The sequence below is a fragment of the Vigna umbellata genome, chromosome 6 (genome assembly GCF_029865625.1).
Source record: "Vigna umbellata cultivar VRB3 chromosome 6, Vumbellata_1.0, whole genome shotgun sequence".
NCBI classification, from domain to species: Eukaryota; Viridiplantae; Streptophyta; class Magnoliopsida; order Fabales; family Fabaceae; genus Vigna; species Vigna umbellata.
The window spans coordinates 11,346,222-11,361,178 of record NC_142170.1 but is presented as its reverse complement, the minus strand read 5'-3'; the positions used below and the strand labels follow the sequence as shown (position 1 = coordinate 11,361,178).

General features: G+C 29.3%; 1 protein-coding gene across 1 annotated transcript; it reads right to left on the bottom strand.

Annotated features, from left to right (window-relative positions):
• Positions 1-4,775: 4,775 nt before the first annotated feature.
• LOC124833711 (alpha carbonic anhydrase 7-like) lies at positions 4,776-8,250 on the bottom strand. Its single transcript, XM_047308256.2, has 7 exons — positions 8,136-8,250; positions 7,729-7,919; positions 6,300-6,406; positions 6,090-6,192; positions 5,598-5,771; positions 5,149-5,211; positions 4,776-5,008 (listed from the first exon to the last, which is right to left on the bottom strand). Exons 1-7 carry the CDS (start codon positions 8,215-8,217, stop codon positions 4,928-4,930), a joined length of 801 nt encoding a protein of 266 aa, XP_047164212.1. The 5' UTR covers positions 8,218-8,250; the 3' UTR covers positions 4,776-4,927.
• Positions 8,251-14,957: the final 6,707 nt, after the last annotated feature.

Here is a 14,957-nt window from a genome sequence, read left to right as displayed (position 1 = left end):
ATCTTCTCTGCATTTTTTCATTTCTGCTACCAGTTCTTTGTATCTGTTTCTGTCATCAAAGACCTTCATCCTTCGTATGCTCGGCACAGAAACCACAAAATCCCTTTACCGTCTCTGACCTTTTTTTTTTAAACTACAACATCAGATCAAATCAGAAATTAATCTTTAAAGAATAAATTGGGAGAGAGTGATTCACGTAGACTTAATTTTATTGAGCTTGATATAAGGTTTTTCTTTCGGAATCACAAGAAAATAAGTCTATTCACAGAAAAGAAGTCGAGTACATCGGGTCAGTGCCCATAACAAGTTTGGTGACAGTAAGGAGTGGAGGTGACGGTGCCAGACGTTGCCGCTGACGGTGCCACGATGCACAATGACAGGAACAGTGGTGTTTGGCGTTTCAGGCACGCAGCAACGCAGCTTTGCGAACAATCATGCCCCGCGCAAGATACCACCAGAGCAAGATCGGGACATCGTGCCTGCAACCGAGAATGGAGAATGGAGAAGAAAAAAAGGTTTATGAGTTGAAAAGAAAAAAGGTTTTATTTTTTTCATTTAGTTTTAGTTGATTATTAGGTTTTTTTTTCTTGCGCACCCCTTGTATGATAACCCTCGTCCCCTATGTCTTGTGTTTTATTGGCCTTGTTTGTTTGCCGCTTTTTAACATTCACTGCACACACTCACTTCTAAAATCAAATATTCAAAAACTCATAAAACAAAATATAAAAATAAAAATATAGAAAATATATATAAAAATAAAGAAGTATAAAATCACAAAAAATAGTTTTTGAGCTTCTTGTAATGTATTTTTCCTCAATCATACGAATTAGGTTAAAAATCATAAAAAATACAAAAACATTTCAAAATCACAAAAATAATTTTATTTTCTATTTCTTTGTGTCTAATTTATTGTTCATGTCTAGCTCGTGGTCATGTTATGATGTTATTTTTCTTGAAAATAATCCAAAAATACCAAAAAAATTATAAAATTTCCAAAAAATAAAAAATATCAATCTCTTCCAAATGGCAAAGAAGCTATAACTACATGAATTCTTCATTAAATGTGTAGATACGTAGCAACAAGGTTAATCTTTATTAAATTCACTTCCCAAAAATCCAAAGTAATATTCTAAACAATTTCACAAATTAATTTCTCAAATATCTTTCCAAACTTATTTTCAAAAGAACTATGTACTCTTTAGGAGCAAGGTCAATCCTTGTCGAGCTTTCCAAAAAATTATAAAAATAGTGTGTCTTTCATCTTATTGCATTGTTATTTTTGGGATAATAATCATTTTTGAAAACCACATCAAGTTTACAGATTTGATTAAAGGAATTGCCTTAGAGCAGATCCTATAGGGTGCTAATATCTCCCTACGCGTAACTGACTCCTGAGCTCAAAACTTTGATTTCGTAGATCAAGCTTTATTTTATGATTTTTCCATAGTTTTCCAAAATACTCTATGGTGCTCAAACTCTGATTTGAGAAACATTTATTATTTTTAAAGATTTCGCGGTATCCCTGTCGTGATCCCGGTTGCCACAATAGTCATTTGAAAATTCAGATAATTTAAAACAACTTACAATAATTTTTAAAACACAACAATTTGGATAACTTAAGAGTTGTCTTGAATAGTTTAATTCTCGGTTCATACACATTTATATTATAATCTTGACACTCAAGAATCAAGTATCAAACATTAATAAAGAGTTATCTTCTTAAATACATTTTTCGTCTGGCTTTGACACTTCAAACCCCTCACAAGCAAGTCTTAATTCATATAGTCCAAAGAAATATGTCCTCTGACCTTGACACTTAAGAAACAAGTATCAAACACAAGCCAATATAATTCTTTGTTAGAGACATTTGTCATTTGGCTTCGACCCTTCAAAGACCTTTCACAAAACAACTACACTTAAACATAGTTCATAAAGTTTTCTGCTTAAAGACATTTGTCCTATGACTTTGACACTCTAAGAACTCCATTCTATCAAGCTACCCACCAAGAGGGATCCTTTAAACGCACACACTTAATTAACATGTTCTGATACATTTTTATGAAATAAAAACTAATATATAACCACTTCAATAAATTATTTTACGAAATACTTAAATTTTAATTATTTCCAATCATTTAACCTTAATTTTACATAATTCATGAATATGATGCTTCCAAACTTCCAAACTTAATGAACATGTCAAAACCTTCTTACAATGATTTAAGAAAAAAATTTATGCGACTCCACATGTTTCTGAAAGTTTATTGAGGTTATCTCGTGGGCTAAACAGATATGTCATTACATATGGTGGGTACTATATAAACAATATTTATTTTCAGACAAAGGTAGAAGATGACAAAAGTAGAGTTCAAAATAATGACGTTACACTACAAGCTGAAGCTGTGCACTTTGCTAGTTCTAAAGACAAAAATCCAATCACAGCATCCATGAGTTATTTTGGAATAATACAAGAAATATGAGAAGTTGATTATGTCAGCTTTAGAGTTCCAGTTTTCAAGTGTAAATGGGTTGATATAAATTCTGGTGTCATGACAGATGACTTTGGTTTCACATTGGTAGACTTGAACAAGATGAATTACACTGATGAACCATTTATCATGGCTAGTCAAGCAAGACAAATATTCTACGTAAATGATCCAGCGAATAAAAAATGGTCAGTGGTTTTAGAAGGAAAAAACATGCAAGGATATGATGATGAAGATTCTCTTGATATACTTGAGACAACATTTGTTGCATCAAGACCCATTGAAGACTCAGTTGATGACGTTGACGATGACATCCAGACAATTCGTAGTGATCACAATGAAGGGATCTGGGAGAAAAAAATATCTTAATAGGTTGTGATTTTTTTGTGCTGACTTTATATGTAGTTTCATTATATTTGAATTATTACTAACCTTGTATATATTTTTCAGGTATGTCTGCCTCAGACTCAGGATCAGGACAAACCAGACGTGGTCGAGGCGTCACACGATTGCCAGATGTGACATCCGGACGCGTTGATGGGCAGAGAAGACATGTTGACATTGACCCCATATTAGGTCAGGCATCAGGGCCAAATGCTGATAGGTTTAGGAGTTATCTGGGTAAGTTAGCAAAAAGTCATGTCTCTATCCTTCATGCATCTTAGGATGACGTCCCAGAGGTTGACAAAACCCTCTTATGGCAAGATATTCAGGTATGTTTACTTAAAAGAATTTTGATATACTTATTTATTTTATCTTATTATGTCAGTAACATGTTTTTTTGTTTTAAATAGCAATATTATGATATTCCAAACACAATACAGATTAGAAAGAAAGTGTTATCGCATATAGCGATAAGATAGAGGGATTTCAAGACAAGGTTGACACGACTATATGTCTTTGGAGACAGACAACATGAAAATCCATGTCAGCATTATACCTTCACAGAGGAGGAGTGGATACAGATGACTGGAATGAGGTAATGATGCATACCTTGAATACATTACAAATCAAATTCATCTTTAAACATACATGAAACCATAATGAATCTTTCTTCATTTTGCAGCGCTTCAAGAGTACATCCCTATACTAGAGGACACAATTGGGCAAATAAGGTAGGAGTGTACAACTTATCTTCTGCAAAGATGGAGCTAGGATCACTTATATTTCTTGTTGAACATTAGTTTAGTTTAAGTTTATTATTTTTATAGTTTTGGTATTGGATTGTTTTTTACATTAAGTAGAACTTTCTTTATATGAAACACAACACACACACACACACACACACACACATATATATATATATATCTTATAGTATATTGTTCTGGGACAATTTTCTATTTTTCAGGTGTGGTTTTATTGAAAAAATAAATCAATTTAAAAAAAACACCAATAGACATCGGTTAATGTACTGCCCGATGTCTATAGACGTTTGTCAATGCACACACTGGCGTCCAATGAGTTACAGTGAACAAAACCTTTTAGTACATCCGACGTCTCTATAGACGTTGGATATATCTAGTCCGACGTCTATATCGACGTCGTGTATGCCACCTCCGACGTCTACATAAATGTCGGATATACACTACCTGACATCTAATTAACGTCACTCACAAAGACGTTGGATACATATCCGACATTAAAAGGTCAAAATAACATACGTTTAAAGCCCTTTCTGTACTAATAGTTTGTTATCAAAACATGCTTAAAATTGGAAAGGACGACTAACATAATGAGTTAAGGACAATTAAGTGAAACAAGAGGTAAGTATCAATTATTTCAATTAACTTGGTACAAATCACATAAATTTATAACAGATTTAACGATTAATTAAATTAACAAACTTTTTAAATGAATATAACTTAGTAAAAAATATTATCTATAATGCAAACACAAAAAAGGTTTTTTATTATCTATATTTGGTCTTAAAAAATGTAATAATATTTTTAACTCATAATTTTATTATATAATATGAACTATGTTATGAGTTATATATGTGATCGGAGATATGATGTTGGATATTGAAATAATTTCCGCTTTTCATTGTTTGTTTTAATCAGTATATGTTTTGCTTGTTCATAATATATATGTTTTTATATAATATTAAATTTTATTATACATATATAGATATTTTGAATATATAAATTATACTATAATTATATATATTTTAGGTTTACAATATACTCCATACTTTAATCTGCAATGTCCTGCTTTCTTTAAGAGTAGTAATTTTATTTTTATAAGGATCACACATTGAAAAAGCAAGAAACTAATGACACAAAACCATGGTTTTGGACAATGAGATAAAAGTAGTAATTCATTACTCATCATTGTCGAGAACATAAATGACATTATTTTTAGTATTGTTGGTGCAGTTGTTTGACAATGTTTATTTTAACCTAATGTGTTACATTGTGAACTGCCTCAAACAAAAGCGTGCTTCAATTTCCATTTGTATGTAAGTAGAGTTTCACTGGACGATTGTTTCTTGGTTGCACTGGTCTAGCATTCTCAAATGTTTCCTACAATATCAATAAAAAATAATCAAAACTGTATATTAAAAAACTTAATTTTTTATTTTTACAATAATTTGATGATCTATGCATTGTTTGTCTTGATGGTATCAATGAAAAATAATTAATAGACACGATGAATAACTTACATCACCGGCTCCATCAACTGCTGCTCGAATCAACTCTTTTTGCGCCCTTGAGACTGTTTTGCCCTAAAATCAATATTGAAAGACTTATTATTATTATTTTTAATATTTTTCTCGTATCTATATTTTTTACATTTATTTATCTTCCTTTTCCACTCATGCACTTTAAAAAACATGTTCTATATTGAAATTAGAATATTAAGCAATATAGAAAGAGTTAAAGCGAGAATGTACGTATATATTAAAAGGAAGATGAAAATAATAGTCACAATGATAAGTTCATAATTACTATTTATAAATTTATAGATAAGATTCATAATAAAACATATGTTTAAGTTAAGAAAAATAAACTTTTCACTAATATAAAAGTAAATCTATATATTAAATTGTTAATTTGTGTAAAATTTAAACTCCAATCTAGTGAAATTAATGGAGAATAAAAGAACACACACCTCTCCAGTGAAAACAGTCCAAAGAACATTTTCATTGCAAGGAGGAACTGTAAGAGAACCATTATATCTAAAATACTTGTTTCCTGTTATCCCTGCTACATCATCTGGATCAACAACACCTATTGGTATTTCTCTCGTCTGGTTTTCAGCCAGAATCTGTAACTCATCTCCTATCTGTAAATCAAACAAAAAACTGTACGTTCAGCAACAAATTTACCATAGAATTTGTCTAGTCATTCAATTTTCTTTTTGTCAATAATAATGTTTCGTATGATTAAGCTTTTATTTATATAAATGAATACAAACTTGATTACGTAAAATCGAGTTAAAATTAAAGTTAAATTTCTAACATTTACTACTCTTTATTATAATGATTTTTGGATAACCATTTGTTATTTTTTCCAAACAAACGCATGCATGCTGAGAGTAACATCTGTGAATCATACACCATCATAAACAGAGACAAGAGCAACAAAAATCTCCTGTGTTTACCGTTGCAATGAAGCTATCTGGATTCCCATGCTTCGATACAACTCCAGTCACTGCAATATTTCCAGCTAAACTTCTATGCACCATGTGTAACTCTAGATCATACCTACAGTTTGAGAAATACACGAAAAAAATTTAATTTTAAAATACATGTTCGGTGAGTTATTTTATACATATTAGAACAATGTAATAAATTAAGAAAAAAAAAAGCACCTTATGCCGTTGATTTTGTGTTCAGAGGGAGAGTGCCAATGAGCTTGTAGTAGGTTGTATTGAGTTCCGTTAATTGTAATATACCCTGCATTCTCAGTCCAGTTTATCTGTATTTTACATGTAAACAAAAACGAAAGACTTGTTAATTAATCAAATCAATAATGGTTATGATTATGGTAAGTTTACTCTTTTAAGTTTGTGGCTTTGTTTTAACTGGATAACATATAATTGATAGATGACATATATCTTGAGCTTCTTCGTAAGTGTTATCATACAATCATTATGGACACTATTAATTAATATTATAAGGAATCAAAGTTAGTATGGATGGTTTTTTTCTTTTTTTCATACATATATTGCAGAACTTTCACCTTACATATAAATAAAAGATATTAAATAATTACATACTTCTTAATCATTAATAACACTAACTATTAAGAAATTAAAACAAAATGAATTCGACAATAAAATTGGTGAGTCGAGACTTCTTACCTTCTATTAAGATCTGCCACTAGTTATATTATGAAACATGTTCATTTTGAAACAAGCTCTTAAATGGAGATGACCATGTATGTGGGTTCTCCCATCTTAATTTATGAATAAAATTAACTGTTTTGAAATTATTAAAGATAAGAATATTTTTTTCATTTATTTCGAACAAATTTATGTGAAGAGGACTAATAAAAAAACTTAACACTATCAACAGGATCATGTAACACGTAATACTGTTTCGTAATTAAAAACAGGACAAATTGCTTTTTAAGGAAAAAAAAAAAACAAGCATATTACATATCCTTTATTTATAAAAATTAAAAACAGTTAAATTTTTAAAGCAACCCAAACCACATACATATGACCTCATTAAAGCGAATAATTAATGTAAAATAAAATAGAATGTCAAAATTAAAAGTAAGTCATTCAACTAAATAGATCCTACTATCGCGTTATATATATATATAAAAGAATGAAAAAAAAGTTAATTTTACTTTACATATTTAAATGTTTTGAAGCATTATAAACATATCATACATATGTTTCAAAGTGAAAAATACTATCTTTTTCATAAGTGAAAACTAATTATAAACTTAATATTACTTGAGAGTTTAGCACACAATTCAATACTTGATACCAGATTCAGGGATTAAAGTATATATTAACCTCTTAAACTAAATACCGAATTGTTTTAGCCAATCTATACCAAGTTCTCAAAAAGAAGTTATTCCTAAAATTTCATAAAAACTTTAAACCAGGAAACCTATATTTACATGTTCATATTCTTACTCATCCTCTATAAGAATTGTCTTATCCATATAGTTTGTCTGGTAAGGATAACTCTACTTACATAATACAAATTAGGTTTAACTAAAAAAATGTAATGAATGGAATAGTTTTAATCTAGAAATTTTAGAAATTTAGTTGGATTGCTCACCATTACGTCATGTTCGGAAGTAACAAGAGTGGCGTTGGCAGGTTGATAGTTCCTTTGAATCCCAGAACCGAGGACAACATTCGCCGTGAATAGGTTAATAGGAGATTGTCTGGTTCCATCTCTACACAAAGGCCACGTATTTCCCCAGTTAGAGGGGCCATTTGGACTTGAAGGATCATAGTCAAACTCCTCTGCATTTTTCAAAATAACATATTTCAACTCTATTTTCTACACAAATGAATTATTCGCATGCTTAAAATATTGTTATCGAAATAAAAATTATCCGGCCTTTCACTTTTTTCTACGTAAAATGTTTTCAAAATAATAGGTTTTCGAAAAATAATCTCCACATAGATATACACTCAATATGCTTAAGAAATAAAGCTTATGGTTAACATATTTCTCACCAGACATTGCTGAGGGGAAGAGTAAAACAATGAGAATGAATAAGCTGTGAGCAAAGGCTTGGATAGACATGGCACGATCCATTTTTCGTAATTGTAATTTGTATGGAGGGAGTTGTGAGGAATATTGTGAAGTATGTTTCCTTTTATAGAGGTTATCTCTTTTGGAAAGTCTAATTAATTAAGTCAAAACAATATTGGATATCGACATGTCCTTTTATTTTCTTTAGTTGACTTCTAAAACTTGGAAGCAGCCTTCTCCAATTAAGAAGTTTTAATTATAGTATGGTTTCAATTCAATATTCATTTAGAGATGTGAAATGTACTAATATTAATAGATTAATAGGTTACACTGGAATAATTACGTGCCTGTGAATTGTTTGAAAATCAATGTAATTTAACGAGAGGTTATACCAAATGTAAGTGGTGTTTTAGAGTATTAAATAGAGTATATGTGTTCTGGTTGATATTTTGAATATATTGTTTATTGAAGCAACTCTCAAGTTAGGCGTCATTTTACATGTTATGAATATTTGGAGAGAGGATTTATTGTATAAATATAAATAAAATATCAGTTTAAATCAAGAGTGATCATTTAGTTGTACCATCATTCACATAACAGGCGCATTTAAGTGATTTTTTATACGAAAAACTTTCAATATACGAACTCATTTACATAGTCCTCAAAACTAACTTTTGGCTTTGATAGTATTTGAGTTTTTTTCAAGAGAAATTCACTCAGAGATATAATATCAATTAAAATCAAGAGTTTGATATCACCTCTAACTCAATAAATCAATGAATTTACTAATTTTTCATATATAATTTTTAATTTTCTCATTTTTATTTAATGTGAAATTGTAATTTATCTTTTGAATTTTTAATAAAATACAAGATTCAATATTAATCAAGTGACAAAAAAAAAATTACTTAATGATATAGCTTTAAATAGAATTGACATGGAAACTTAGATATTAAAATTAAATAAAATAAAATACTGAAAATTAATGTAAGGATGATTGCCATAAACATTAGGAAACTAGGACATTCTTAATAAGATTACAAATTGCACGAAAGAACCCAATAAAGAAATTCTTATTGCTATCTTAACAAAATTATCATTTCCATTATGAATTTCAAAATGTATAAATACAAATTTAATGTTAGGTCTTACCTTGTCTCTAAGTAAATAAACAAGAAAAATATGTTGGAAGTCTCACATCAACTAGAGATAAGGCCAAATTATAATATATATATATATATATATATATATATATATATATATATATATATATATATATAAAAGTAGGGTGCAAACCTCACCTTACAAGCCAGTTTTGTGGGGTTGGAGTTGGGTTAGGCTTAAAAACTACTTTTTATTATGGTATCAGAGTCAGGTTTAAAGTCTATCCTAACGAGATCTATGTGGACATTCTATTCCACTCTCTATTGGGTCATTATCGAACTATCCATTAATTTCTATTCTCACACTCAAGATGTCTATATTTCGGCGTGAAGGGGTGTGTTGGAAGTCTCACATCGACTAGAGATAAGGCCAAATTATAATATATAAGTGGGGTGCAAACCTCACCTTACAAGCCAGTTTTGTGAGATTGAGTTAGACTTAAAAACCACTTTATAATAAAATACAATTCTTATATTCCATAAGATAAATCTTTATCTTCTAGAACGAGTCCCACTCAACAAATTTGTATTATATTTGAATATATATATATATATATATATATATATATATATATATATATAATATAGATATAGATAAATTTTTTTTAGATGTTTTCAAATTTAATTTAAAAAATTATAAAATTACTAATAGAATAAACAATATAAAAGTTACAACAAGTGAAACCAGTAATAAAATAAAATAAAAATCATAAGAGCTTAAGGTTACTTTTTAATAAAATGTAAATATTATGTGATACACATTTTTATCAAATAAAAACTCATATATAACTACTTCAAAATTTGAATTATTTCCAACTATTTAACCTTAACTTTATATAATTCGTGAATATGATATTTTCCATCGTAGACCACAACACACCGCATATACATATTTCATTTCTAATAATTTTAAGAAACAATTAACATAACAACACTGTCGAAGAGACCATGAACGGTTGCTTGATATATGCCAACGCATGTGTAACTTTATTACAAGATTGGTTGAACCAATGACTTTTCCAAAGGGTATAACTTTTCCCCCTTTTCTTTCTTCTTACTCTATTTGTTCATCTTTTGAACCATTTACAAGGCTTTACCTTCTTTTCAGCAATTCTTCAGAAATTTGGTCCACACAAAATTAAAAAGGTTGGAGAAGGAAATAGCAAAGTCTGTATACGTTGTACACTAAGTTAACTTCTTATTAGAACACTTTTCAATTAAGTACGAAGTGAAGACTCTATGGAAAATTGTTTTAGTAGAACAATATAAATATTTAAGTTCAGTAATTTCCCTTCATAAATTAATAATATTGTTCATCGTTAATGGAAACAATGATTTTTTTTTCGGAAAAAAATTATATTTAGATAATTTTTATGTATTAAATGATCAACTTCAATTTTTTTAATAAAAAATCAATGAAAATTTGAGTAAAATTACTTGATTTTTTTAGAAAAAAAACATCCATTGAATCTGTTTCCCATTGATAATATTGTCTTTAAGTGATTAGGTTGGGCCAAGCTAGTTAGTATGGTATGATATGGGTGATATTAGAGAAGTCACTGACAAGGAGTAATTAGGAAATTAATTATAATTATGCGTGTTTATTGGGTAATATCTTTTGAATTTGAGCAACAAAAGAATTCCAATGTGGCAACTCACTAGTACGCTTTTATTAACTCCAATTGCTTCATTCAACCTAATATTGTTATTTGAGTAATATCTGCACGTGGGACCGCATAATTCTCACAATTACAATTATGAATAATTATTCAGTGTCATAAAGTTTAATAATGATGCCCATTTTTTTTCCTTTATTTTACTTATATCTACATTTGATTTTCACGTTTATAAATAAGATGATGTTAAAAGACCATAATGAATTTAAGATGATGTTAAAAGACCATAATGAAATTTGACATTTATTTCAATTATACTGACAATAAAAAAAATTCGTACTATTTATCATCACATAAAAAATCTACTAAAAAACATTATTTTCATATCATATTCCACTCGCCACCTTCATATATTGAAATAGACTTTTGAGTTTCCCTTAAACATGTAGTTTGTAACTCCATTTCTGACTTTGAAAACTTATCTCCTTATTTTAGTGCTTGAGTGACCTGCAGTCAGAATTCTCTCATTCTTTTTTGTTTTTTATTTATCAATATTATTGGTTGGATTTTCTTCACTTATTTCGATTTAAACTTAAAATCATTTACTTTAATTATTTTTGTTAGTGTCGGTGATGACTCAGTTTGTAAATCCTTTGTTCCTATAATTCAATAGACATTTTGGTTTTCAACTTTATAATTACAAAACTTACTAGTAGTTACGTGGTAAAGAAATAGTACGACAAATAAAATATCATGTTTGAAAGATGGTACAATAATGTAAATAGAATGAAGTGTTTTAAGTTTATACAGGGATCGTACAGATTATTATTAGAAAGTGGGTTTTTAAGCCTAACTTAACCTTGTAAGGTGAAGTTTGCACCCACTTATAAAGTATGAATTTGTCTTATCTCTAATCGATTTGGAGTTAAAAACTCACTTTCTAATATGGTATCAGAATTATGGTTAGAGCTTATTCTAGCGATATTTCTTGTTTCTTAGGCATTTTTATTCCATCCGCTATCGGACCGTTATCGGACCACTCAATTTATACTATCACGCACGAGATGTCTATACCTCAACGTGAAGGGCGTGTGTTGGAAGTTTCACATTGACTAGAGATAAGACCAAATTATAATTGTTAATCAAACTCTTTTTTATAGATAGAACTATTTTAGGATTTGAAATTGTATAAGGGAAGATAAATATTAGGAATATATTTTAATATAATGTAAGTTAATCATTTAGAAATTGTTAATTTTCTTAAAATATTGAGTTTAGGTTTTGAGATTTAATTTGGGTAGTTGATAAATTTATCTTTTTCTAAATAGGTGAGTGGTGATAAATTTATATTAAAAAAATTATGATAAAGAGTAAAACAATTGATTCTTTTTTTCATGAGGAAAGTTTGTGATAAAGATGAAAAAAATGCATCTTCGTCAACTAAACTTGAGAAATTTAATGAGAAACCAAGAATTGAAGAAAATGAGAAACAACTTTCTAAAGTTTCCAGAGTTACATATAATGAGTTTGAAAATTCTTTAAAACGTGATTCGGGGAAGTGTCATCAGATTTGGAAATACCCACCAAATCTCTAACATTTAAGGTATCACCCCATAATCTCTTGATAATTCCTAATTGATATATATATATATATATATATATATATTAAACTCAGATTTCAACTACAAACTCATAAATATAACTCGAATTCTTCTAATTTATTTTTCTATCTATTTCTTCATTGGCACTGAATCAGACGACATTCCTTCATCTGCTCCCGTATAACGAATTATACGATCATCGCACATACACAAACATAAACAAGTAGGGTGAGCTAATATGCAACAAATCATTTATAAAACATGCATAATTACTTTGATACACTCAACATATATCATATAATAATTATGTCAGACACCCTCATACCATCATACAACAATCGCACCATAGATACTCATCCCATCATACCACAATTCCTAATAGACACTCATCCCACAATACCCCATAAACACTCATCCCACAATACTCAATAGACACTCATTCCACAATACCCAATAGACATTCATCCCACAATACCCAATAGACACTCATTCAGATGATAAGTTGATGAGCGGTCACGAGAGGTTATGCACTTGTGATGACTTCTACTTCTTCTTACAAATACACTTCCAAAATACTCCATATCATCCACAAGGTTAGTCCTCAACACTATGTCCAACACCGGCACATAGACCAGGACCTCCTGCCCCTCTCACCACATAATTCATCCTTCTCTACTTGAGACTGGATGATTATTAGAGTATCAGGATAACCTCCAAAAACAGGACCTTCAATATCAACATATACACAAATACCATATCATTACAGAATCTCTCCACGACACTCATACTATGCTCATATTCCTCAACTTATATTATACCATTACAAAATCTCCCCATAATACTCATATCATGTTCAGATGCATAAATTCAAATCCAATATAATAAAATACAATCATCACAGAAATCATACAAAATGAATATATCACAAAATAAATTAACAATACCAAAATATCACTATAAATGGTCACCGGAGAAGAATCAAATGTTTGACGAATCAAATTCAACATAAACGCCAGTACATATGACTAGTCACAACTTACTGGATTTGACTAGGGCTGCTCTATGATCAAGGATGTATCAACTCTGGTTTTTAAGATTCCTCTATCCTACCATCACAATTATAACCTTAATATAAACGTTCTGGGGAACTAAGGAGTTGAATCTGGCATAGCCGATTAGACATCTTCTTATTCTTCCAAAAAGATTAATCCATCACATATTTTATATCAATTGATTATATTACATAATAGTTTAACAATACTTAATCTGTTAAATAGGATTTAAGTTAAAAAACTATCGAGTAGACTTCTAGGAAAGAGAGGTGTGCCACCATGGACAACTTAAGTACTAAGTCTTTCCTTAGCCAAAGTGTTCCTCAACTAGTTTTTAAAAATTTCTTATTTATAGATTCAAAACAACAACATATAATATTAACACAGAAATTAAATATAGATAGATATACACCAAGCACATATGTTTTTCATTAACAGTATTTACACAGAATTTCAAGACATGAATAGTAATAAAACAATACTAAATCATAATATAAAAGCTTAGAAAGGTTAGCTCCCCTACCTCTATTCCAGACTTAATCTCTTGCTCAGAATTTGTTTCCCCGAAAAACCCTCCAAAACATATACTCTTCCTGCAACTAAAAATTTCTTCCTAACTCTTTCTTCTCTATTTCTCAAGATTTCTCACTTGATTCTTCCTCTCTTTGTGCAAAATAACCTCCCCTCTCATGGCTATTTATAGTCCAAAAATTTTACTATTTAACAATTTTTTAATATTATTTATTATTTTAATATTATTTTATTATATTAATATTTTAATCATCACTTGACATATCTGATCCCCTCAATAAAGACTTCAAACTTGGAATGCTTATCCACTATCACTATTTTAATTTTTTTTAAACAAAAAGGTAGAAAAGAGTTTGAACCCATGTTCTTGAAATCACCACAATTTTCTACCATTTAAGCTACCAAAATTTCTTATTTAGCTTTCCACATTTTATTTTTACATAAACTTATTAATTATATTTTCCATTCACAAAGAAATTTATTAATACTAGTAATAAAATTGTTACTATTAAGGTAAATATTTTTCATGGGTCTTACAAAATCAAATTGATGAAGGACGAATGACTTATCTAAAATAAGGTCCATATCAAATGTATCCAGAAAATTAACTGTTGTAATAGGATGAAAACCAGTTATACATTATGCTCCATCAACTTTAGGAATAAGAAAAACAACATTTGAATTCATACCCTGAAGAATCCAATCAGTTAGATTCGTAATGCGAAATATATACGATGGATAAAATCTATTGTTCAATTAATTTTTTCTCTTATTTTAATAACTTCAATAAAATTAATAAATGGATATTTTATATTGGTTCGGATAAAAAAACTCCACATC

What these genes read in the sequence shown, in the direction of transcription:
- LOC124833711 (XM_047308256.2), bottom strand. Translation starts at nt 8,217, where the DNA reads ATGGATCGTGCCATGTCTATCCAAGCCTTTGCTCACAGCTTATTCATT. An exon ending in CTTCCCCTCAGCAATGTCTG is followed by an intron (nt 7,920 to 8,135) that starts GTGAGAAATATG and finishes TGAAAAATGCAG; the next exon opens with AGGAGTTTGACTATGATCCT. An exon ending in CAGATAGCTTCATTGCAACG is followed by an intron (nt 5,772 to 6,089) that starts GTAAACACAGGA and finishes TTTGATTTACAG; the next exon opens with ATAGGAGATGAGTTACAGAT.